This window comes from Nycticebus coucang, chromosome 17, assembly GCF_027406575.1.
Source record: "Nycticebus coucang isolate mNycCou1 chromosome 17, mNycCou1.pri, whole genome shotgun sequence".
NCBI classification, from domain to species: domain Eukaryota; kingdom Metazoa; phylum Chordata; class Mammalia; order Primates; family Lorisidae; genus Nycticebus; species Nycticebus coucang.
In genome coordinates, this window is record NC_069796.1 from 30,683,264 (window position 1) to 30,708,524 (window position 25,261).

General features: G+C 39.9%; 1 protein-coding gene across 3 annotated transcripts in view; it reads left to right on the forward strand.

Annotated features, from left to right (window-relative positions):
* The first annotated feature begins 14,116 nt into the window (after positions 1-14,116).
* The window catches only part of RAD50 (RAD50 double strand break repair protein), a 98,202-nt gene continuing 87,057 nt past the window's right edge, over positions 14,117-25,261 (forward strand). For 2 of the 3 annotated variants that reach the window (XM_053566928.1, XM_053566929.1), the window contains exons 1-2: positions 14,117-14,552; positions 16,360-16,443. In XM_053566928.1, the coding sequence (XP_053422903.1) occupies positions 14,424-14,552; positions 16,360-16,443 (213 nt within the window). In that variant the 5' untranslated portion in view covers positions 14,117-14,423. Of the gene's footprint in view, positions 14,553-16,359; positions 16,444-22,604; positions 22,724-25,261 lie in introns of those variants that run through there. The other variant, XM_053566930.1, reaches the window with a different exon arrangement.

The following is a 25,261-nucleotide window of genomic DNA, read 5'->3' on the forward strand; positions in this document are numbered from 1 at the left end:
GGCTCTGAAATGCTCAGTGTTTGCCTTTGGCAAAGAAAGTGCATAGTACAAGATTGCGTCCCCAACCAATTTATTCTCTCTGTTTGAGGAAATGAATAATTTCTAACAATCAGATAGAGAACACCTAATAATGGCATATTGTGAAACTAAATGTTTCCAATGCTTTGTATGGTAAAAAATGAATTTACCTTTATCTTTTAATAATGAAAATCCCTATTTTCCCCCCTTCAAAAACATTTCCTATGACAAAAGAAAATCTTTGGGCTGATACATCATTACCCCACATCTGCATTTCTTAAAATCAGAAGATTGCATTTCCTTTTAAAAGATGTGTGTAAAAAGAAGAAGTATAATGTAAACCACTACACAGAATTTTGTGCTAAAATACGTAAATATTGGGAATGTTTATTCTGATTGACTAAGTTCTGCCATGGTTGTAGCTAGATTGATCTGCTTTAAAGAAATCCGGAAGACTGGTAGGAAGACAGTGATTAAAACAGAGACTAACTTAGTAGGGTCAAGTTATGTTCAATGGAGTCTTGATTAGGATCTTTTCTGTCGCCAATGACAGAAAATCTAACCAAAGTGGTTGCAGATAAACAGGGAATTTATTAGCCCGTGTAACCAAACAGTCCAGAAATGGAGGCTGTTTTATACTTTGCTTGCTTCGGTAACTTTTTCTTGACTTCATTCTTGGGCAGCTTTCCTAGCGAGTTCCAAGATAATGTTAAAAATCTTGGATCTTTATGTATCCTGTTCATGAGCAGCAGGAAAAAACAAAGCCGTGTTTTTCTGATTTTTCAATCAAAAGCCATAAAATTAGTCTCTTTCTGGCAAGGGTCACATGTTCGGTCTTGAACTGTCAGCAGGATACGGAATATACTGATTGGCTGTCCGTGGAGCTAGAGGTGGATCTCATCCCACCTAAACTGCATAGCTGAGGAACATGGGGCCCTAGGCAGTAAATAGTATATGTGTCACAGACATATAACACACGGAATGCCAACTCCTTTGTGTCTTACAAGGATGAGGGTGACCTTTCACACCTTAGGTGGGCCATGTAGGAGTATATGTAATTAGGGGAATCAGCCTTTGTCCCTTAGGCTCAGACCTGCAATCCCAGAAAGGAGCGAATGAGGCCACCTTCCAGACTGCACTCTTCCTTCTCTCCGGGCCTAAGCACACAGGATGGAGGTGCAGGCCACTGTTTCTAGGGGAAGGTTTCACTGAGCATCCCAAAGTCGTTCTGTGTTGGCAGTCTAGAAGCCTGACTTCCGGACTGTCTTGGGCATCTAGGACAGATGGTCTCAAACACCAATTGTTACTCAGACCCCTTTTACAAAGCTGGATGCAGTTCTATATGAGAAGCAGAGGCAGCTGTGAGGTAGACACAACTTTAATATGGGTCAAGGGAAAATTACCAAAGCAAGCAAAGTATAAAGGAGCCTCCATTTCTGGACTGTTTGGTGCTCTGCACACAGTGCTCTCAAAATGGAAGGTGAGTTCTGGCAGGAGCCTTCTCCCCCCGGATGATATGTGAAAGATCTCTCTGGTTCAGCTTGATGCCTTGGGTCTACACTGAGGAAGTGTGGGCTTAGAGGAAGGTTTCCGAGGAAGTGCCAAATAATTTGGTACACGTATTTTAGTACCTTACATACACAAAGTTATGAGTGTTTCAATCCTATCACAGTGATGCACAGGCAATCTTGGTGGCAACAGATTGAGATACCACTGTACCAGCCTTCCCTAAGACAGAGAGTGCTTGCCAACCATTCACTATTTTTAGTGGAGTAATAAATGAGCAAAGTGAGCAAGGTGTAACACAATGAAGGTGGAGGGAGCCCCAGTGAACTACAGCATAGTGATCTGTCTAAAGCTGGCAGCTGTTCCTCAGCCCCAGTTGATTGTTGCCATGTGACATCCTTGAGCTTATATTGCCAGATCATCCAGTTCTCCAAAGTCTAAAATCCTGATTATTATGTGTAATCTCCTGTTTTCCCAGTGTTGGAATGATAGTCATGTTAATTGCATGTTCCTTTGATATGATATTGTGTATAGTGTGCTATTTTTTTTTTTTTTTTGAGACAGAGTCTCTTTGTCGCCCTCGGTAGAGTGCCATAGCGTCACGGCTCACAACAATCTCCAACACTTGGGCTTAGGCAATTCTCTTGCCTTAGCCTCCCAGGTAGCTGGGACTACAGATGCCTGCCACAATGCTCGGTTATTTTTTGTTGCAGCTGTCATTGCTGTTTTAGCTGGCTGGGCCTGGGTTTGAACCCGCCATCCTCGGTATATGGGGCCAGCGCCCTACTCACTGAGCCACAGGTGCCGCCCCTAGTGTGCCATTTTGAGGCCTCAGTTTTACAGCATGACTGCAGATTCCTTTTGGACAGCTAGTTAGGAAAAATACTTCTTAATCAGCCGGGCATGGCGGCTCATGCCTGTAATCCTAGCACTCTGGGAGGCTGAGGTGTGTGGATTGCTTGAGCTCAGGAGTTGGACAGCAGCCTGAGCTAGAGTGAGACCCCATCTCCAGAAATAGCCAGGCATTGTGGAGGAAGCCCCTAGTCCCAGCTACTTGGCAGGCTGAGGCAAGAGAATGGTTGAGCCGAAGAGTTTAAGGTTACTGTGAACTGTGATGCCACTGCACTCTACTGAGGATGACAAAGTGAGACTCTGTTTCAAAATAAAAAACAAAAAGAAAAGCCAAAAAAACTTCTTAATCAGACAATTGCTACATCAAAATATTAAGCAATAATAATAATAATGATAATTATGCAAAGAAATTAACATTCACATTGTCAAATAAGAGTATGTCTATTATAGAATGCTTTGACTCTGAGAGTCAGTATGGAGTCATCATCAGTTAACTTCTTCTTATTATTATTTTTTTAATCTCAAAAAATAGACAATGAATATTTCTAAATAAAGGTAAAAGATAATTTCAAAAAACAGATCATGCCAAATCATGTAGACAATAGAAAAAGAAGAAATACTTCAAAATCATTCTACTTGATCTGGGTAGAATCAATGTATTAAGACTCTTGTTTTAAGGAGTACTGGTCAGGCGTTTTGTCTTTCCATTTGGGTATGTGTAGTGTTTTATTTCTAGTCCTTATTTTAAACATTGTTATTGTTATTAAAATTTAAGCCTTTTTAATTTTGTGAAGAAATAAATGGAAACCTAATAAACACATATATGTGTAAAAAAAACAAAACAAAACACTTCTTAATCAAAATTGTATTTTTAGGGGTGGTGCCTGTGGCTCATATACCGAGGGTGGTAGTTCAGGCCCGGCCCCGGCCAAACTGCAACAACAACAACAAAAAAAAAATAGCCAGGCATTGTGAAAAATAGCCGGGCGTTGTGGTGGATGCATGTAGTCCCAGCTACTCGGGAGGCTGAGGCAAGAGAATCACCTAAGCCCAGGAGTTGGAGGTTGCTATGAGCTGTGATGCCACAGCACTCTACCAAGGGTGACAAAGTGAGACTCTGTTTCTAAAAAAAAAAAAAAAATTGTATTTTTAAAAACTTTTTAATTGTGGTAAATACATATAACACAAAATTTATTACCCTAACCATTTTTATTTTATTTTATTTTTTTGGAGACAGAGTCTCACTTTGTTGTCCTGGTAGAGTGCCATAGCCTCATAGCTCATAGCAACCTCAAACTCCTGGGCTTAATCCATCCTCTTGCCTCAGCCTCTTCCAGAATAGCTGAGACTACAGGTGCCCACCACAACACCTGGCTATTTTTAGAGACAAGGTTTTGCTGTGTCTCAGGCTGGTCTTGAACCTGTGAGCTCAGGCAATCTACCCACCTTGGCCTCCCAGAGTGCTAGATTACAGGCATGAGCTACTGCACCCAGACCTGAGCACTTTTAAATGTACAGTTCAGTGTTAAGTACATTCATAATGTTATACAACAAATTACCACAGCTCTTTTCATCTTGAAAAACTAAAATTCTACCCATTAAACAACAGCTCCCAATCCCCCCTCCTCCCAGCACCTTGCAACTATCTTTGTATTTATGTGGGGTTTTTTGTTTGGTTTTTTTTTTTTTTTTTATTAAATCATAGCTGTGTACATTAATGCGATCATGGGGCACCATACACTGGTTTTATAGACCATTTGACACATTTTCATCACACTGGTTAACATAGCCGGGTGTTTGGGTTTTTTTGAGACAAGATCTCACTCTCATTGTCCAGGCTAGAGTGCAGTGGATTCGTCCTGTAACTCACTGCAGCCTGCAACTTTTGGCCTCAAGCAATCCTCCTGCCTCAGCCTTCCAAGTAGCTGTGACTGAGAAAAACACTACACATACCCAAATGGAAGGACAAAATGCCTGACCATATTCCTTAAAACAAGAATCTTGAGAAATCGTTACAGTCCAAAGGCCTCTAAGAGACACGATGCCTAAATGCAATGTGGCATCCTGGATGAGATCCAGGAACAGAAAAAAGACAATAGGTACAACTAAGGAAATTTTTTAAAAGCCTGGAGTTTAGTGTTCTTTAGTTGTGATGAATGTGCCATAGTAATAGTTAACAACAGGGGAAAATGGGTATAAGGTACATCAGAACTGTTTGTAATATTCTTGAAACTTTTCTGTAAATCTGAAATTACTTTAAAAAGTTTATTAGAAATGACACTGCAAGTTGAAAAAACATTAATGATTGTTTTTACCATTATTACTAAAAGGATTTTGCTCAGGAGGCTGAGGTGGGAAGATCATCTGAGCTCCAGAGTTCAGGACCAGCCTGGGCAAGATAGCAAGACCCTGCCCTTCCCCCTAAAAAGATTTTGTATTCTATGAATGTCATGCACTTGAGACATTTTTACTGCACCACTAGACTGTGAGCTCCTTGCGAATGAAGTTTTTATTTAATTGATCTCTTATCTTTGAGGACTATCCTATTGTAGGCATTTAGTTAGTGTTTGTTGAATACATAACTGAATGAATAAGTAGGCACTTAGTTGTATTCATTGAACAAATTAATGTGAATTCAGCAGGTCCTTGAATGACATTGTATTTAGTTCAATGTTGTTTTGTTCTATCTTTGATGAGAAACAATGGATTCCTGGCTGGACCACTGTCTGTGTGGAGTTTGCATGTTCTTTCCATATCTGGTACACATCCCAAAGATGTGTTGCATGTTACATGAACTGGCTCTAGTGTGAACATGGTCCTGCTGTATGTTGGGGTGTGTCCTGTGATGGAATGGTGTCCTGCCCAGGTTAGGTGCCCAGCTTATACCCTGAGCTGCCTGGAGAGGACCTAGCCAATCATGGCCCTGAACTGGAATAACTGGGTAAATCATTATCTCACTTGTTTTTTGTTTGTGGGGTTTTTGTTTTGTTTTGTTTTGAGACAGGATCTCACTCTGTCATTTAGGCTGGAGTACAGTGGCACAATCATAGCTCACTGCAGCCTCAAATTCCTAGGCTCCAGCAATCCTCCTACCTCAGCCTCTCGAATAGCTGGGACTACAGGCACATGTCACCACACATGGCTATCTTACTTGTTTTTATGAATCTTTCTTAAATGTATGTGTGGCTCCTATTTGTGTATAATATTAGAAGTGTTTTGGTCTTTATTTAGAAGTTTGATAGTGTTTTTGTGAGAAGAAATATGCCCCAGGAACTTAACTTGTTTATACCAATTAGCCTATGGCAAACTTGGTTTAGTTGTATGCCATTTCACTTATGGTGATAGATTCCAAATACCAACAGACAAAGTTAAGAGAACACTTACTGCACTGTGGAAATTCAAGGAGTCCATTCCTTGCAGCTGGGAGCCTGAAGTAGCTGAAACATCTTTGGTGGGACTTTCGGGAAAAAGATGGGGCAAAGACTTAGCTAGCATGCCAACATGAACTACATTTTTAAAAAATTCCACATTATTTTAGGAGAATAGAAAGAAATTATTAACATTTTTTAAGATTTATTGGTAATTATATAACTTAGGAAAGACTTTGAATAGTATTAAAAAGTTAGATTAGTGGATAACATTCATCCTTTTGCCTTAAAACCTTTATTTCTATTAATAGGTTCCAAACTGGCAACATGTTTTTAAAAACTGATAACTGTGGTTTTTACTGACTGTGTAGTCCTTTAAGGTCAAATGACTTTTCCATGAACTGATTCTAATCAATCAGCTGGGCATGATGCCCCAATTTTTTTGTGGTGACTAAATGTGAATTGATAGCATCTCTTTCTCTTCTTGACTCTATTCTAACCTCCATCCTTTCGATCCCCAAGCATATCTTTAATGTTATTTTTAATTGAATAAATAACATTATAGGAAAATAAACACAGAACTTGTTTTGCTTGGCATAGCAATATCAGTTTTTTGATGATGTTTTCCAATCTTTACTAATTCATAGACATCTTTATAGAGTTGTAATCAACGAATATATGCAATTTATATTTATCTTTTTAGCTTATTAATATTTCTCTCTCATACAATTATATAGTTTTCCTACTTAATATTTGAATGGTTACCTGTTATTAGTAAAACTGATGTACACAGTTTTCTTCACCATTTTCAAACTTATAGGCATTAAGGTTGTTTCCAGCCTTCTGCAACTTTTAAAAAAGCTACTAGAAACCTCTTTGTAAAATTAAAAATATATATTTCCTTCTAGTAAGGAACTTGTAATTATTTATATAGTTTTTGTTACATTTTACCAGAACATAAAAAAGAAATTCCTTGTATTTTTACAGTGCTTTACAATTTATAAAGCACTTTCACAAAAATAACTTTGTTTAATCCTAACATCAGCATGAGAGAGAGATTTCTTTCCCTGAAGGTCCACTGGCACTAGGCTTTAATGGTTTTACTAATGCAATGAGAGAATGAACCCAGAAGGAAGGAGTGGTACACAGAGCAGTGGGAATCAAAGATTTAATAAATACGTTGGCATAAATAAATTATGCCATTAAAAAATCAAATTTAACTTACTTTGCTCCTTATTTCAAGACAATGAGGAACAAAAAATGGTGAACAGTGATAACGTGGGAAGGGGAAAGGATGATCAGAGTTGGTACATTGAATAGTTCTTGTACTGTTCAGAAAGCTCTAAAGATAGACTTCAAAATAGGAATGTGAAAAATTTAAAAGTACTCACTAGAAGAATAGAAATAGAATGTATAAATTCCAAACCTGTAGAATAAAACAGGGAAGGGTGGCGCCTGTGGCTCAGTCGGTAAGGCGCCGGCCCCATATACCAAGGGTGGCGGGTTCAAACCCGGCCCCTGCTGAATTGCAACCAAAAAATAGCCGGGTGTTGTGGCGGGCACCTGTAGTCCCAGCTGCTCGGGAGGCTGAGGCAAGAGAATCGCTTAAGCTCAGGAGTTGGAGGTTGCTGTGAGCTGTGTGAGGCCACAGCACTCTTCCGAGGGCCATAAAGTGAGACTCTGTCTCTACAAAAAAAAAAAAAAAAAAAAAAAAACAAGTAAAAAAATTTTAAATAAATAAATAAAAAAAAGAATAAAACAGGGAATACAAAAAAGCTTAATCAATCTAGAAAGCAGAAAAGGAAAACAAGCAGCAAAGAAAAAATATAAAGATATGAGAAATAAGTCCAAATTTACTAGGAATCACAGTAATTGAAAACAGATCAATCTCATCTATTAAAGGCAAATACATTAAAAATGCAGCTATTTTCAAGAGATACACTTAATGCAAAATGACACAGAAAGGTTGAAAATCAGGGGAGGAAAAAAATAAAAGTCTTTTAAAAAATCGACATCATTTTAGGGGAATAGAAGTTAGCAACCTGTTTTTTAAAAAATTATTGGTAATTATATAATTTAAGAAAAAGGACTCTGAATAATATTGAAAAGTTACATTAGTAGGTAACATTCATCCTTTTGTCTTAAAACCTTTATTTCTGTTAATAGGTTACAAATTGGCAACATGTTTTTAAAAACTGATAACAGTAGGTCTGCAAATAACTTTGTTTTGTTACATTGTTGAGGAGGAAAAAAATTAATTCCCACCTGGGCTACTATGTGAAGTTTGCAGGTTCTCTCCATGGGTATATGGATTTTTTTCTGGGTACTCCAGTGTCCTCCCACATTCCAAAGATACGCTTATTGGGTGAATTGGGGTGTCTAAATGGTCACAGTGCGTGTGTTGATGTGCCCAGAGATGGAATGTTGTCCTGTGCAGGGCTGGTGCTCACCCTGCACTCTGGGCTGCCGGTACGGGACTGGTCCCCTTCACCCCTAAACTGGAATAAGAGGGTAAATAATTACCTTACTTATTTTCAGGAATTGTTCTTAAATGTATACACAGCTCATATTTATTTCAAGGTTTAATATTAGAAGTGTTTGGCCTTTATTTAGAAATTCGATGTTTTTGTGACAAGAAAGATGCCCTAGGAACTTAACTCATATTTTATATTAATTGGCGTATGGTAAAATTGGTTTTCTTATCCATTGTTTCAATTAAAGTTAGAATTTTCAAGGACTTTCCCATGAGTTAAGTGAAGTTTTACTATTATACCGGATAATTTTAGTCAAAAGAAAGCTCAGGTACCAATATCAATACCAGAAAAAGGCAGAATTTATGTCAGAAAGTATATAAGAATAAAGATGATGATACTACTGCACTCCAGCCTGGGCAACAAAGTGAGACCCTATCTCAGAAAGAAAAAAAAAGAAAGAAGAGGTTCATTATTAAGTATAAGATAGTATCTCAAGGTAGATTTTTTTATTTCGTTAATTTTGGTACTAGTAAAACCAAAAATTTTTCAGAACTAGTAGTTTACTGAGAAGGGGGACCTGACTAATTTTCCTTTGTAGCTCTTTTTATTTTACAGATTAATCATTTTGATTACAAATCTTTTCCGCTCCAATCCTAGAGCTTATGTCTTAGTTATATATTTTCGCACTGTTACAAAGTTGAAATTTTTTGTAGTAGAATCTCACTACCTAATCATGTCCATTTTTTCCCTTCAACTGGCTATTTCTTTTTTTTCTTTTCTTTCTTCCTTTTTTTTTCTTTTAGAGACAGAGTCTCACTTTGCAGCCCTTGGTAGAACGCCGTGGCATCACAGCTCACAGCAACCTCCAACTCCTGAACTTAAGCGATTCTCTTGCCTCTGCCTCTCAAGTAGCTGGGACTACAGGCACCTGCCACAACGCCCGGCTATTTTTTTTTGTTGCAGTTTGGCCGGGGCCAGGTTTAAACCTGCCACCCTCAGTATATGGCACCCTACTCACTGAGCCACAGGCGCCATCCACAACTGGCTATTTCTTCTGAAGTATTTTAAAGCACAGACAGCATGACACTTAAAGCACAGATAACGTGATACTCTATCACTAGTGCTTTCACATACGTACATCTCAAAAATGATCATTTTCTTGCATAGCAAAATATTATCACATCTACTATAATAAAATAATAATTCTTTATCATCTAATTTCCAGTCTACATTCAAATGTTTCCATGTCTCCTCCAAATTTCCTTTGCCTTCTGTCCAAAGAGGATCCCAACTAGGACTATGTATTACATCTGGATGATGTATATACTTCATTATATACTTCAAATCTCTTTAAATTTGTAACACTTTTGTTTTTTAAGTCTTTTAAAATCTTCAACAGTTCTTGCTTTAATGACACTAACCTCCTGAGAGCCCAGGCCATGTCTATAGTCTTATAGTATGTCACACAGTCTGGATTTGCCTTTTCTATCCTTGCAGTGTCATTAGCTTCATCCTCATAATTCCTGTGAATTGGAAGTTAAATCTAAAGGTGTGATTAGATTCAAGTTAAACTTTTTTTTCCTTTTTTTTTTTTTAATCACTTATGATGTTAGGTACTTCATACTGAGATCGGAGACATACAAAGCTTTGTCTTAGTAATTGTTAATTTCTTATGTTTGAGTCACAAAATTCTCCTTTAAAAATGGGGGTGTTTTCTGGCCTTTCAATGCTTTCAGAAATATCTTGATTTTCATCCATCCAGAACTTACAGTGGTAAGTAAATTACAGTGTAGATTTGATTTTTTTTCCTATCAATATCCAGGTATCCACAGCATTTATTTACATGCTTTTGGTGGTTTCCAAACTGTTTATACAAATATTTGTTAAAACTCATGGAACTGTACCCCGGTAAAGGGTTAATTTTGCTGTATGTAAATTATAGTCCAGTAAACTTGACTTTAAAAGGTTTATAGTCCAATAAACCTGATCTTTTCTTGGAAAGTGATGCTGTCACCAACACAAAAAACAACAAAAAATAGACATTTTTTCAAAGAAGATACACCATTGACCAATAAGCACATGAAAAGATGCTCCTCGGGCCGGATGTGGTGGCTCACGCCTTAGTCCCAGCGCTGTGGGAGGCCGAGGCAGGTGGATTGCCTGAGCTCAGACGTTTAAGACCAGTATGAGCAGGAGTGAGCCAGAGTGAAACCCCATCTCTACCAAAAAAAGCCGGGTGTTGTGGCGGGCACCTGTAAGCCCAGCTACTTGGGAGGCAAAAGGCAAGAGAATCGCTAAAGGAAGAACGGAAAAAAAAGAAAATAAAAATAAAAAAGAAAATTAAAAAAAAAACCCTCAAGCTAAGAAGAGTGAAAACCAGCTGAAATTGAAAGCAAAAATTAAAATAAAAGATGCTCCTCAGCATCATTATTGAAATGCAAATTAAAACTACACCAAGATACCACCTCACTCTCATTAGGATAGTTACTATCAAGAAAACAAACAAAAAAACAACAAGCAAGCATTGAGAAGCATTTGGAGAAATTGGAACACTTGTGCTTGCTGGTGGGAATGTAAAATGGTACAGTCACTGTGGAAAACAGTACGGTGGTTTCTCAAAAAATTAAAAGTAGAATTACCATATGATCCAACAATTCCATTTCTGGGTAAATGCCCAAAATAATTGAGAATAGGGTCTCCAAGGGATATTTGTACTGAATTTCACAACATTATTCACAATAGCTAAAACTTTGAGGCAACTCAAGTGTCCATTGCCAGATGAATGGATAAACAAAATGTGGTAAATAAAATGGAATCTTATTCTGCCTTTAAAAGGACCAAAATTCTGACATACAACAAAAATGAACCTTAAGGACATTATACTAAGTGAAATAATCCAGTCACAAAAAGACAATCACTGTGATTCCACTAATATATTAAGTCAAAAATCATAGAGACCAGAAGTAGACTATTGGTTGTCAGGGGCTGAAGGGTGGGTGGGTGGGTAAACAGGGAGTTATTGCTTATTAGGTACTGAATTTCAGTTTTGCAAAATGAGATTTGTAGAGATGGAAGATGGTAATGGTTGCACAATAATGTAAATATACTTAATGCCACTGAACTGTACACTTAAAAATGGTTAAGATGGCAAATTTTATGTTATGTATATTTTATAACAATTTTAAAAACTGAAACAGGCCTTTAATCTTTTACCATTGTTTAATTACATTTGTTTTGTCAAATATGACATTAGTATATCATTTCAATGTGTTGTCCTTTGGTAATTAATTATTATTATTATTATTTTGAGGCATATTCTTTCTGTGTCATAGGTTACAGCAACCTCAAACTCTTGGGTTCAAGTGATCCTCTTGCCTTAGCCTCCCAAGTAGCTGGGACTACAGGCACCTAACACAATGCCTGGCTAATTTTCTTTTTCTTTTCTTTTCTCTTTTTTTTTTTTTGCAGATTTTGGCCGGGGCTGGGTTTGAACCCAGCACCTCCGGTATGTGGGGCTGGTGCCCTACTCCTTGAGCCACAGGCACCGCCCACCTGGCTAAATTTTTTAAGAGAGGGGTTAGTCTCACTCTTGCTCAGGTTGGTCTTGAACTCCTGAGCTCAGGCAATCCACCAGCCTCCCAAAGTGCTAGGATTACAGGTATGAGCCACTGTGCCATACCTAAAGCAATTATTAATGTTTTTTAGAGACAGGGTCTCACTCTGTCCCAGGCTGGAGGAGTACACTGGTAGGATCACAGAGCACTTTAGCTCAGAACTCCTGGACTCAAAGAATCCTCCTGCCTCAGCCTCCAGAGTAGCTGGAGGTGCCACCATGCCTCTGGGCTAATTTTTTATTTTTGTAGAGAAAGAGTCTCACTATGTTGCCTAGGCTGTTCTCAAATTCCTCCACTCGAGGTATCCCCCTGCCTCAGCCTCTGGAAGTGCTATGTTTATAGGCATGAGCCCCTCCATCCACTCTCCATTGGTAATTTTAAGTATCTGTTGTAATAACTGATGTTTTCTTATTTTCTTATCTGATATAACAAGAGACTGTTTCTCTCTGGTCTTCCCCACTTGCATCTTTTGACGTGTTAATTTTTTTAGTTTATGTATTAGGTTTTGTAAATTATTTTCTTGTGCTTGTATGATTAAAGAACATTTCATGCACTATTCCATCTGACAGAGGCAAATTATACTATTACAGTAATCCAATATGTATTGTTTTTGTAATTTTTATAAAATATCCCATAGATCCTTGTATTTGATATACCTCCATTAAATTTGTTTCTTTTCTTTCTTTTTTTGAGACAGAGCCTGAAGCTATAGCCCTGGGTAGAGTGCCCTAGCGTCACAGCTCACAGCAACCTCCAACTCCTGGGCTTAAGTGATTCTCTTGCTTCAGCCTCCCAAGTAGCTGGGACTACAGGCACCTGGCACAACGTCCAGCTATTTTTTGGTTGTAGTTGCCATTGTTTGGCAGGCCTGGGCCAGATTTGAACCCACCAAGCTCTGATGTATGTGGCTGGCACCTTAGCCCCTTGAGCTACAGGCGCCACCATTAAGTTTGTTTCTAAGGAAGCAATATTGTTGCCACCCAGCCAAGTTAATCTGCTCATTGTCCAAGAGAAAGCCAATGTCCAGAGATGGCAGAGTTTATAGCAGAAAAAGTTCATTCTGCAATGAGTGAAACGCCTCAAATCCACCTCCCTGAGAATGGGGGGGGTGTGTGTCAGGATTTTTAAAGACAGTTTGGTGGACAAAAGATTAGGCAATCAGGGTCTGCTGATTGGCTGGTTTAAGGGTGGAACCTTTAGTCCTTTGGTATGGGTTGCAATCTAGGTGGGTCTTTTAGTGGAATGCAGAACCCTGGATGGAGGTCCAAGACCACTTGAGTCAGTTCCTTGGCCTGGGTGGGTCAGTCAATCCACTGGAATGTAGGACCCGGAAGATATCTCTCGGAACAGGTGATGTCATTCAAGAAGAGTTAAAATCTTTACAACTTCCAGGTGTGCCCTCTAGAGTAGCAATTATACAGAAGCAAACAAGGGGACAATGACTATTATAAAACAAACTAGGGGACAGTGGCTGATTATTATCATTATTTTAGCGAGCCTTTTTCCTTCACAGAATTTTGAGGGCCCTTACTCTAGCTCTTGCCTTGCATCCCTTCATCAATTTGTAAGGATGGTTTCAATATTCTCACTTTTGAGAAAGGTAAATTTTTCTTTTCCTTTTTCCTAAAGTGACAGGTTACTTTACAGGTATCTACCTAGTGGATTTCCTTTAGAGTCCTATTTGCGCAACGCTTTTGGTTTTGTAACAGCATGTGGTTTGGGTCTACAACAACAGTTTCCAAACTTTCAAACACCCCTTTACCCTCTTAAAAATTACCGAGAACCTCAAAGACCGTTTATGTGAGTTACATTTATCAATATTTACCCAATTAGAAATTGAGAATATACAAGCTCACATTCCATTAGTCACCATTGTGATGGCGTCACTATACGTTATGTGATCGCTGGGAAAAACTATATGTATACTACAGTGAAAGAATGAAAGGAAGGTATTTTTGACTTTAAGGACCCCCCCTTACTGGGTCTTTGCACTCCATGCCCCTCCCCCATTCCGGGAGTCTCAGAATCACCCTCTGAGAAGCGCCATCCGTCATAATGTCTTGGTTTTCGCTTTTTAGAGATAGTGCCTCTTAAGGCTGCCCAGCCCCAGCAAAGAGCCGCAGGGCTAAGGCCACCAGTAACAGAAGCTGATACCGAATCCCCGTGGCTCTGCAGCCGGAAGCCAGAGCTGCGCGCGCACCCCAGGCCTCCGACTTCCCGGCGTGCCTCCGGAGTGCAGCGCGCACGCGCGCCGCTGTGGAGGCCCACGTGACCGTCCCGCAGCAGAGGCGGGAATCTCTGAGTGCGCGCGGTTGCGGGGTCGTTCGGCGTGCGTTTTGTGCCCCTGCCCCCGCCCGCCAGCTGGGAAGGAAGCGGGTGTGCGATTCCAGCCAGAGCCCCGGCACCCTCTCTTTCGCTGCTCTTCTGCCGGACCTTTTGGCCCTCCTGTGGCCTCGTTCTCCGCCCGCATCCTCCTGACTGCTAGATTCGCGGATCCTTACGTCCCGCGCTCTCCCGGCGTCGGCCTGTTAAACTTGCTGGGCCCCAGGCTCCAGGTCCACTGGTGTTGAGATAACGAAACGTTTGCAATCATGTCCCGGATCGAAAAGATGAGCATTTTGGGCGTGCGGAGTTTTGGAATAGAGGACAAAGATAAGCAAATTATCACTTTCTTCAGCCCCCTCACAATTTTGGTTGGACCCAATGGGGCGGGGAAGACGGTAAGTCCTGAGTAGCCGCCTTCAGTTTACGGGTCGCCGCATTTTACGAGTCTAGACAATGTGCAGGGAGTTCAATACTCTAGAAAAGAAGCTTCCCTACAGCTGAGTCCTGGGAGGCCCAGGAAGTGCTGCGGGGCGTGGCCTGACCCAGCCAAGTGAGGATGTCCGGGCTGTCCGGTGGACGAAGTTTACTTGCATATCTCGGGAGACTGGGAGCTGCCTCCGCTGAGTCCTCACGGTCTTATAAGAAATCCTTTGATCTGCATTAATGTTTTTAACGCTGTCTCCTTGCTCCCAGAGCACAGCATTCACTTCCCAGTGGTTGTCCCATACAGAAACTCCTTAAAGGCTGTGCGGGTGGTTATGCCCGTAATCCTAGCACTCTGCGAGGCGGAGGCCGGAAGATCGCTTGATTGCAGGAGGTCCAAACCATTCTGAGCAAGAGCGAGACCGCGTCTCAAATAAAAAAAAGAAAGAAAGAAAAATTAAATTAACAGGTCGTGCTGGTGGGGCTCCTGTAGCCCCACTACTTGGGTGGCTGAGGCAGGAGACTCACTTGAGCCCAAGAATTCGAGATTATGTTGAGCTATCATTGTGCTACTGCCTTCCACCCTGCATGTGACAGAGGAGACTATTTCTAAAACAAAACCCCAAAGTTTCTACAGCGCAGAGTTAATGTGAAAATTTATGTAAAAGTGCATAAGAATCTCTATGTAACTGTTAGCTATTTTGTTACTACTAAATTAGTTAAAAGGGTTATAATTGAAATAGAGAATTTTTTTACAAACAAATTTTTTTTTCTTTTATTTTAGGACACCTTATTTATACAGATTTTCTGTGAACTTGTAGTAATGATTTTTTTTTTTTTTTTGAGACAGAGTTTCACTCTGTTACCTGGTAGAGTACTGTAGTGTCATAGCTCACAACAACCTCAATCTCTTGGGCTCAAGAGATCTTCTTGTCTAAAGCCTCCTGGGTAGCTGGGACTACAGGTGCCTGGCTAGTTTTTCTATTTTTATTAGAGTTGGGGTCTTGCTGTTGCTCAGGCTGGTCTAGAGCTCCTGAGTTTAGGTAATCCACCTGCCTCAGCCTTCCACAGTGCAAGGATTACAGATGTGAGCCATTTGGCCCAGCCCCTAATGATGCTCTTTAAACACTTAAATCTTTATTACCATTTTTGTTTTTGGTTTGAGACACTCTTGCTTTGTTGCCCAGGCTACAGCCATGGTGTCAACCTGTCTCACAGCAACCTCAACCCAACTTCTGGGTTCAGTCCATCCTCCTGCTGCAGCCTCTGGAGTTAGCTGGGACTCTTGGCTCTCACCACAATGCCTGGCTAATTGTTCTATTTTTAGTAGAGACAAGGTTTCTGTTTTACTCAGCTTGGTCTGAAACTCCTGAACTCAAGACATTTTTCTATCTTTTTTTTTTTTTGAGATAGAGTCTCACTATATTGCCTTCAGTATGTTGTCCTGGGTAGAGTGCTGTGACGTCACAGCTCACAGCAACCTCAAACTCTTGGGCTTAAGTGATTCTCTTGCCTCAGCCTCCCAAGTAGCTGGGACTATAGGTGCCCACCACAACGCCCAGCTAGATCCTTCCCTCTTGATCCTTTCACCTCAGAGTCCCACAGTGCTAGGATTATGGGCATGAGCTGCTGCACCCAGCCTTTGTTATAGGTTTTATAATGCCAAATATTATCTGGTTGTATTTTTATAGTTTCCATGATAATATTTCTAAATGAATTAATAATTTTTTATACACTTATGTGGTTCTCTTATAACTAAATACTTTTCTTTTTCTTTAGACCATCATTGAATGTCTAAAATATATTTGTACTGGAGATTTCCCTCCTGGAACCAAAGGAAATACGTTTGTTCATGATCCCAAGGTAATGGTTCTGGTAAAATTTTATATTTTTAAGATACAATTTTGATAATTATAAAAGTTTATTGTAGAAAACCTAGCAATGGAAAAGTATAAAGAAAGATGAAAGTCACCTATGCACAGTGTTAGCACCTGGTGATAATCATTATTGAAATTTTTATATTTTTTTCTCCTTTAAATATTATTTTACATAGCTGAGGTCATATGCTAATATTTTTTGCTTTTTTTCCTGCACTTAACAATATTATAAAGCCCTATGCCATTAAAAAGTTACAGTAAATTCTTTTTTTTTTTTTTTTTTTCTTATAAAAGTAAAATACAGTAAATTCTTATTCTGAGTGTTTAGTATGTAAGTGCTTTTAATCTGTATGCTATTTTGTATGTCTGAAACATTTTCTGCATAAAATGTAATGTTTTGTGAACATTTTAATAGTTGGATAATATTCTTAAATTCAGATTGTTTTCAGTTTTTTATTAAAATGTGCCACGATAAGCTGGACAAGGTGGCATGTGTGTAAGTAAAGTCCAAGCTACTCAGGAGGCTGAGGTTGGAGGATTGCATAAGCCTAGGAGTTCAAGGCCAGCATGGGCAACATAGCAAGACCCAGTCTGTTGATGAAAAAAATATCATGATAAAAATCCTTGTGTGTGAACCTTTGTTTGAATTATGGTGTTTATAATTATTAGTGTTTGTAAAGAATGCAGTATTTGGCCTATAGATTTTTGCTTTTGCACACATATATGATGCAAGAATATACCATACATCATTTGCCTTGTCACTGCCCCCTTCCGTCATTCCCACTATATTTGGTTTTGTTTTTTGAGATGAGAGTTTCACTTTGTCATCCTCAGTAGAATGCCATGCTCACAGTAACCTGAAATTCTTGGGCTCAAGAGATCCTCTTGGCTCAGACTTCTGGGTAGCTGGGACTATAGGTGCCCACCACAGCACCTAGCTATTTTTAGAGATGGCGTTCTCACTTTTCTTTCTTTCTTTTTTTTTTTTTAGACAGTCTCAAGCTGTCGCCCTGGTTAGAGTGTCGTGGCATCATAGCTCACAGCAACCTCCAACTCCCGGGCTTAAGCGATTCTCTTACCTCAGCCTCCCAAGTAGCTGGGACTACAGGCACCTGCCACAACGCCCAGCTATTTTTTTTTTTTTTTTTTTGTTGTTGTAGTTGTCATTGTTGTTTGGGAGGCCCAAGCTGGATTCGAACCCACCAGCTCTGGTGTATGTGGCTGGCACCTTAGCCGCTTGAGCTGTAGGCGCCGAGCCATCACTCTTGCTCAGGCTGGTCTTGAACTCCTGAGTTCAAGCAATCCATCTGCCTCAGTCACCCAGAATGCTAGGATTACAGTCATTCCCACTATGTTAAGAGTTTGTTGTATATTTTTCTAGGCTTTTTTCTGTGTTTATAAAGCCATTCCTGTGTAAATATATAAATGCAATAACACATACATAGTTTAGCAGGTCAATACAATTTTATTTTACTGTTATTCCAATTAAATAATTATTGAGTGACCTACTGTGAATCTGTCAATATATGTACACTTCTATTTTATTGTTTTTAGTTACTATTAATAAATAATATTCCATTGAGTTTCTATCTTATACTTTATTTAACTAATCCTCTGTTGATTATTATTTGAGTTGTTCCCACTTTTTTTTTTTTTTTTGTAGAGACAGAGTCTCACTTTATGGCCCTTGGAGAGTGCCGTGGCGTCACACGGCTCACAGCAACCTCCAACTCCTGGGCTTAAGCAATTCTCTTGCCGCAGGCTCCCGAGTAGCTGGGACTACAGGCGCCCGCCACAACGCCCGGCTATTTTTTTGGTTGCAGTTTGGCCAGAGCCGGGTTTGAACCCACCACCCTCGGTATATGGGGCCGGCGCCTTACCGACTGAGCCACAGGCGCCGCCCGAGTTGTTCCCACTTTTATGTGACTTTAGATAACTCTGTAATTATGGAAGTATTTGTGAATTTCCCCCTTAGAAATAGTAGTAGCATTTAGAACACTTACTGACCCTCTCTACAATACTGTTTCCTTTTACTCTCTTCCCTTGGTGATCTTACCTTGTACTTTATTGAGAAATAGGAGGAATCAGGTGTTAAGTTCCCTCATTTTCCAATCAAAAAATCCACCAAACTACCCTATGCATGTACCCATACTGTTTTCTCTCATCTACTATGAGTGAATTATTCTATCTTAATATCAACCAATTCCTTAGAGACTAGATCTCACTGGTCCCTGTTATCAGATAATTTAAGAATTTTTCTCCTCTGTTGTTCCTTCTCTTTCCTGCCTCAGCAGTTTCTCCTTTGTAGGGTCATTCATATCATCATATAAACGTGCTCTGACAGCTCTGGTCTTCAAACAAAAACTCTCCCTTTATTCCAAATCACTCTCCATGTATTACCTTTTGTCTATTCTAGTGTATAATGAAATTCACAAGATTTGTATGTACTCATTATCTTCACTTCATTACCTCTCATTTTCTCCTGGGCCTACTCCATTTAGATTTTCTTTTTATTTTCCTCCAGTAAATGTGCTCTTATAATGTCCCCAGTAATCTTCACATTGCCAAATAGAGGTGTAAGTTTCTAATTCTAATTAAAATCTCCTCAGATCTATTGGTTATTCCTTTTTGAAAAAACATTTCCCTCTTGGATTTCATGACACCATAATCCCATGTTTTCCACCTTATCCACTAGTTACACCTTAGTCTTTGCTGGGTCTACTTTTGCCTTGGTTTCTAAAGGCCAATGTGCCCCAAGAGTCGGTCTTCTGTGTACTAATCCTCTTCCCTGTCTCCTCTCTTGGGTATTTTCATTCATTCTCATGGGTTACTAAGAGAACTAGTATGTTCTGATGACACCCACATTTATGTATTTAGCCCAGACTTCTTTCCTAAACTCTAGATACATGTGTCCAGCTGTTTGGATATTTAAGGGTATCTCAAATTTAACAAGTTTAAAGTAGAACTCTTGATAACCTGTTCATCCATCCCTCCTACATTCTCAAGCCTGCTGCTATCTGAGAATTCTCCAGTTTAGTGAATGATATCATCCATGTGTTTACTCATACCAAAACTTGTGGTATCCTTGACTGATTCTTTCATTACACCCTGTTTCCAATTTATAAGCAGTTTTTAGCTACCCTTCTAAAATATGTCCAGAATTTGTTCACTTCACCCCATCACCACAGCTTTCCTGTTTTAAGCTGCTGTCATCTTCCTTTAGAACTATTACAGTAGTCTCCTAACTTGTCTTCCTGCCCTCATTTTTGAAGTTCTCTCTTTTTCACAGTAATCAGAATTCTTTTAAATATTCATTGATTCTCCTCTCCCCAGGAACCCAGAACTGGGTTTTGGGAAGACAGACTGAATAGCTTGCTAAGAAATCCCTGAAGTAGCGACCTTACCTTCTTAATCCATCTTGACGGACATTTTTGGTTCCAAGCCCACATTTCTGTGGAATGGTCAGTGTCTATTCTTCAAATGCACCCGTGGTCTCCGCCCACTTCTTTGACTCTCCCTTAAAGCACTCCCATCTGGCCGTAGCTCCTGCTGGGTCTTGCTGCCTCTGCTGAACTGCTTCAGGTTCTTCCTGTTTGCAAACCTAGGAGATATGCCTGAAGTGCCCATGAGGGATGATGTCACTCCTCTGGTTGAATGTTCTAGGAGCCCGTAAGGAACCCCTTATCCCCAATATGGCAGAGGCAATAGCACTTGAGACCCTTGGCAATTGGATCCTCCCCTACCTCCCGTCCATATGCTGAAGATCAGCTGTATTTCCTCCACTTTTATTTTTATTTAATTTTTTTTTTATTGGAGTGAAAATGGCGTAATATAACCATTAACCATTTAACAGTGTTAAGGTGGCATATAGTGTTAAAGTAGCATAAAATTCAGTGACATATAGTTCATTCACAATATTTTATAATTGTCCCTGCCATCTAGTTCCAAGACATTTTCACCATCCCAAAAAGAAATCTCATCAGTCCCCATTCTTCTTTCTTCCCAGCCCCTGGCAACCATTAGCATACTTTCTATCTGTATGGATTTACTATTCTGGAATTTTATATAAATGGAATCATACAATAAAAATATTCAGGAGGGAGTGAGCTTAAAATCCGGGAGAATATTCTGTTTATCGTGTATAGTCAGTGCAAAGTCCCTGCAGTAGAAGCATGCTTGTTATGTTCAAGGAATCACGAGGAGCAGCAAAGTGGTGGAGGGAAGAATGGTAGAAAATTAAGTTAGAAATGTGGATGGGTCTTTGGATTCTGTCATTTAACTAGAAATCTATGGGATGATTTTGAGCAGAGAAAGGATATGATCTGATTTGTGTTTAAAAGTGATCAGTTTGCTGAGAAAACGTATCTGCAGGTGGCAAAGGTAGGAGGTCAGAGACAAATTAAGGGGATTTTGTGATAATGCAGTTGAGAAATATTGGTGGCTTGGTGAAGATAGTGATAGAAGTGAGAAATGCTTGGATTTGGGGATGTATTATGAAGATATGAGTACAAATAATGGATTAGCTAAATAGTTTGGATAATGGTGTATGAGAGAAATAGAAACATCAAGCATAAGTCCAAGGGTATTTTTTTCCCTCTCTTTTTTTTCTTTTTTCTTTGTTGCCCTCCATTGGAATAGGGGCACTCTGGAAAAATATTTGGGTGTATTTGGCTTAAATAAGTAAATTAAATATCCAAAGTCTGTTTGGGGTAGAGAAAGAAAATGAGGAATCACTGATACATACAGTTCTCTATAGTTAATTTTTTTATTTTTTGTATAGTTAATTTTTAAAGCCTAATGAGATCAAGCCTGGTGTGAACATTGAAAAGATATCCAAGACCTAAACCTGGAGCACTAGGGCTAATGAATTTAGAAACTGGGAAGAGGAAGAAAAGCCAGCCAAAGATACTAAAAGAGCCTCTAATAAAGTAAGAGGAAAACTAGGAGTCATCGACTATGTCAAGTTTGTTGATAGCTCAAGTAAGAGGAGTGTTTGGGTACCTGGAATACATTATTGCTCTTGACAAAACTCAGTTTCAGTAATCAGAGAAAAGAGGAGATAAGGAAGTGAAACACAGTTGTTTTATGAGTTTTGTTGGAAGTTCAAGTAGAGATAGGGCCGTGGCTGACGGGTTTTATAGGACAAAGGAGACTTTTGTTATTGTTGTCCTTTTAAGGGTGGGATGTAGAGCATTTATAGGTTGATAGGAATAACTCTGGAGGGAAGAATTGCTGCAGGAGAGAGGATAATTGAAGAGTAAAAAAAAAAAATTGTTTTTTGAGACCCAAGTCTCAAGCTATCGCCCTGGGTAGAGTGCCACGGCATCACAGCTCACAGCAACCTCAAACTCTTGGGCTTAAGCGTTTCTCTTGCCTCAGATTCCCAAGTAGCTGGGACTACAGGCACCTGCCACAATGCCCGGCTAAGAAGAGCAAATTTTTTGAGTAGTCAAGAAGGCAGAATTCATTGCCCAACTGGAGGGGCTAACAGGAACATGTACAGTTTATTTGGTGTAATAGGGTGGCAGGCAGAGTGGATGATTGGTAGACTTAGTGGTGAAAGTGAAAAAAAGAAATGAGGTTATTGGATGGGAGTGGCAAAAGGGGTTAAAGCCTGGGAAAGATGCGAGTAGTTTTTACCTTAGAGAACAAATTGATTAAAGGATGTATTTTAGGATTGCATGACAGTGTCAGGGATTCATTTGTGGTTTGTGTGTGAAAATTTAAAGCAAGCCCCATTATCATGGGGTGTGTGTTTTTTTAGTCTTGTTTAGCTGCTCAATGGCAAGCACTAAATAAGTCGGAAAGTTGGATTTAACTAAAGTTGGGAATTTGCCTGGTAAATACAATGAAGGGAGTTTTTTGTTTTTTTTTTTTTTTTTTACAGTGAAAAGTTATATATTTAGAATTGGCCAGCTGGACTTGGTTTAAATGATCCCAATTTTGTTGGCAACATCCAAAGCCCATCATAATCAGGAGCCAGTCGAACATATGCATTTCTCTCACCATCAGGCCTGATCAGGGTGTTGACCTTGGCCACATCAATGTCATAAAGCTTCTTCACAGCCTGTTTGATCTGGTGCTTGTTGGCTTTGACATCCACAATGAACACAAGTGTGTTGTTGTCTTCTATTTTCTTCATGGCAGACTCAGTGGTCAGGGGGAACTTGATGATGGCATATTGGTCAAGCTTGTTTCTCCTGGGAGCGCTCTTCATAGGATATTTGGGCTGCCTCCAGAGTCTCAGAGTCTTTGGCCGCTAGAAGGTGGGTGATGTACAGATCTTTTTTGTGGCTGTGGATGCCTTTTAGCACTGCCTTCTTGGCCTTCAATGCCTTTGCTTTGGCTTTGGCTTTGGGAGGGGCAGGAGCTTCCTTCTTTACTTTCGGCGCCATCTTGTGAAAAGACAATGAAGGGAGTTGATTACTATATTAACTATACTCTTAATGTATTTACTTTTTTTTTTTTTTTTTTGAGACAGAGTCTCACTATGTTGCCCTTGGTAGAGTGCATGGCATCATAGCTCACAGCAGCCTCCAACTTTTGGGCTTAAGTGATTCTCTTGCCTCAGCCTTCCAAGCAGCTGGGACTATAGGCGCCTGCCACAAAGCCCAGCTACTTTTTTGTTGCAGTTGTCACTGTTGTTTTGCAAGCCCGGGCCAAGTTTGAACCTGCCTGCCTCAGTGTATGTGGCCAGCACCCTAACCACCGAGCATGGGCCATATTTACTTATTTGACGAATTCCCTTATAGGTAATGAATCTTCCATCAATGAAGCCATATTTACTTATTTGATGAATCCCTTTATAGGTAAAGGAGCTTCCATCATTACACCAGGGCTCCAACACCTCACACAGAGCTGACTACCCGTGGGCAATCCTTACTTGCCCTACTTAGGCTCTGGTCTTCATTCTGACTCCCTCACATGACGCTTTCCCATTCTGCTTAGGCTCTGACTTCCGTGCCAGAACGCCTACTCACCCTTCTTGGTCTGGTGCTCCCTACCAGGTGACCTCTTGCAGGGATGCCCTCTCTATCCTGTGATTTGAATCCCCCCAATAGACTAACTCCTCACATGGACCCCTTCCACCTTGTTATCAGGCTCTGAATATGCACACTATTCCTCCCCACAGTGTGGACACTCTCCTCCCGAGCTGAGTCATCCCTGCTCGTGGATTCCCCTTCCATCCTGCTTGAACTCCAGTACCCTTGGACTCTTGAACCTCTGTGCCATGGTGTTTCCATATGAGGATACATTTCTCGGCCTACTCAAGCTTATTTATCCCACTCTAGGCTGAGTTAGTATGTCCCCACACCTTTAGCCAGCATGAGCACAAATCTTATGCCCCACTTAATGGTTTTAGGACTAGATTGTTTGAAAAGGGGTAGGGCTTACTTTATTTTCAATATTCTTTTGGATAGAAATCATTCAGAAGTATAATACTCATTTCTTTGCCTTAATAAATTAACTAAATCTAAGTTACTCTTTTTGAAATGATTCTGCCTCAATAAGAACATCAAAAACAGTATTGTGATAGAGATGCTACAAGACAGTCCTTGCTTGAATTCCATTTACTAATTTGATATTTGCTAGATAGCGAGGTCCTAGAAAGCATGGAGAGTAAATATATCTGATTTACTAGTCAGGAATTTTGTAAACAAGTTAATTTTTTGATGCATGTATGCATAGCTCCTTAGTTATTATGAATTAACCTTCAGTAGCTACTCTCCTTGGGATGAAACGACAGAATCAAGTCTCTGGACTTTAGAAGTTTTATAATGACCTCTGGCCATCTTCTCTTTGTTGTATCTATCCTAAGAGGCTATTTCTGAAGAGCCAGTCCAGTGACTTCTCCCTCTTTACCTCCATCCTCAATGCTAAAATCCTTGTTCAGGCTGTTTTCCAATCTCTTGTGGATGTATCCCTCCTTCCTGTCTTGCCCCAATCTGCTCATCCTTAAGACAAAATAATTCTTTTAAAATGCTTACCTATTGCATAGGATTCTTTAGTGGCTTTCCATCACTTTAAGTCTAAAACCCTTAACATATTTCAGAAGGCCCTTAATTTCTCAGTTTTTTTTTTTTTTTTTTTTTTAAATATAGAGTCTCACTCTGTTGCCCTGGATAGAATACCATGGCATCATAGCTCACAGCAACTTCAAATACCTGGGCTCAGGCAATTCCTTTTGCTTCAGCTTCCTGAGTAGCTGGGACTACAGGCGCCTGCTACCATGACCGACTGGCTAGTTTTTCTGTTTTTAGTAGAGACAGGGTCTCACTCTTGCTCAGGCTGCTGTCAAACTCCTGAGCTCAAGCAATTCACTCACCTTGGCCTCCCAGAGTGTTGCTCAGGCTGCTGTCAAACTCCTGAGCTCAAGCAATTCACTCACCTTGGCCTCCCAGAGTAGTAGGATTACAGGCATGAGCTACCGTGCCTGGGCAATTTCTTATATTTTTTATGGCTGTATTCTTCTTTTTCCTACTATCTGCACCAAATGCTGTTGTTAGTCATTTACTTACAGTTTTTCATCTGGATAACTCCTGCTCATCTGTCAGGTCTTGTTTAAATGTTTACTTCCTTTAGAATACCTTCCCTGACTTCTCCTGGGAAGATAGATTAGATGCCCCAGCTTTGTGCTCCCAAATCACCCGATACCTCACTTCTGAGGTTAACACATCTTCTCTTTTGTTGAGCCTATCTCTCTTCCATACTTGAAAGGATAAAAGCCTGTCACTTGAAACCAAAACAACATACAAAAACTACAGGCTGGGCACAGTGGCTCATGTCTGTAATCCTAGCATTTT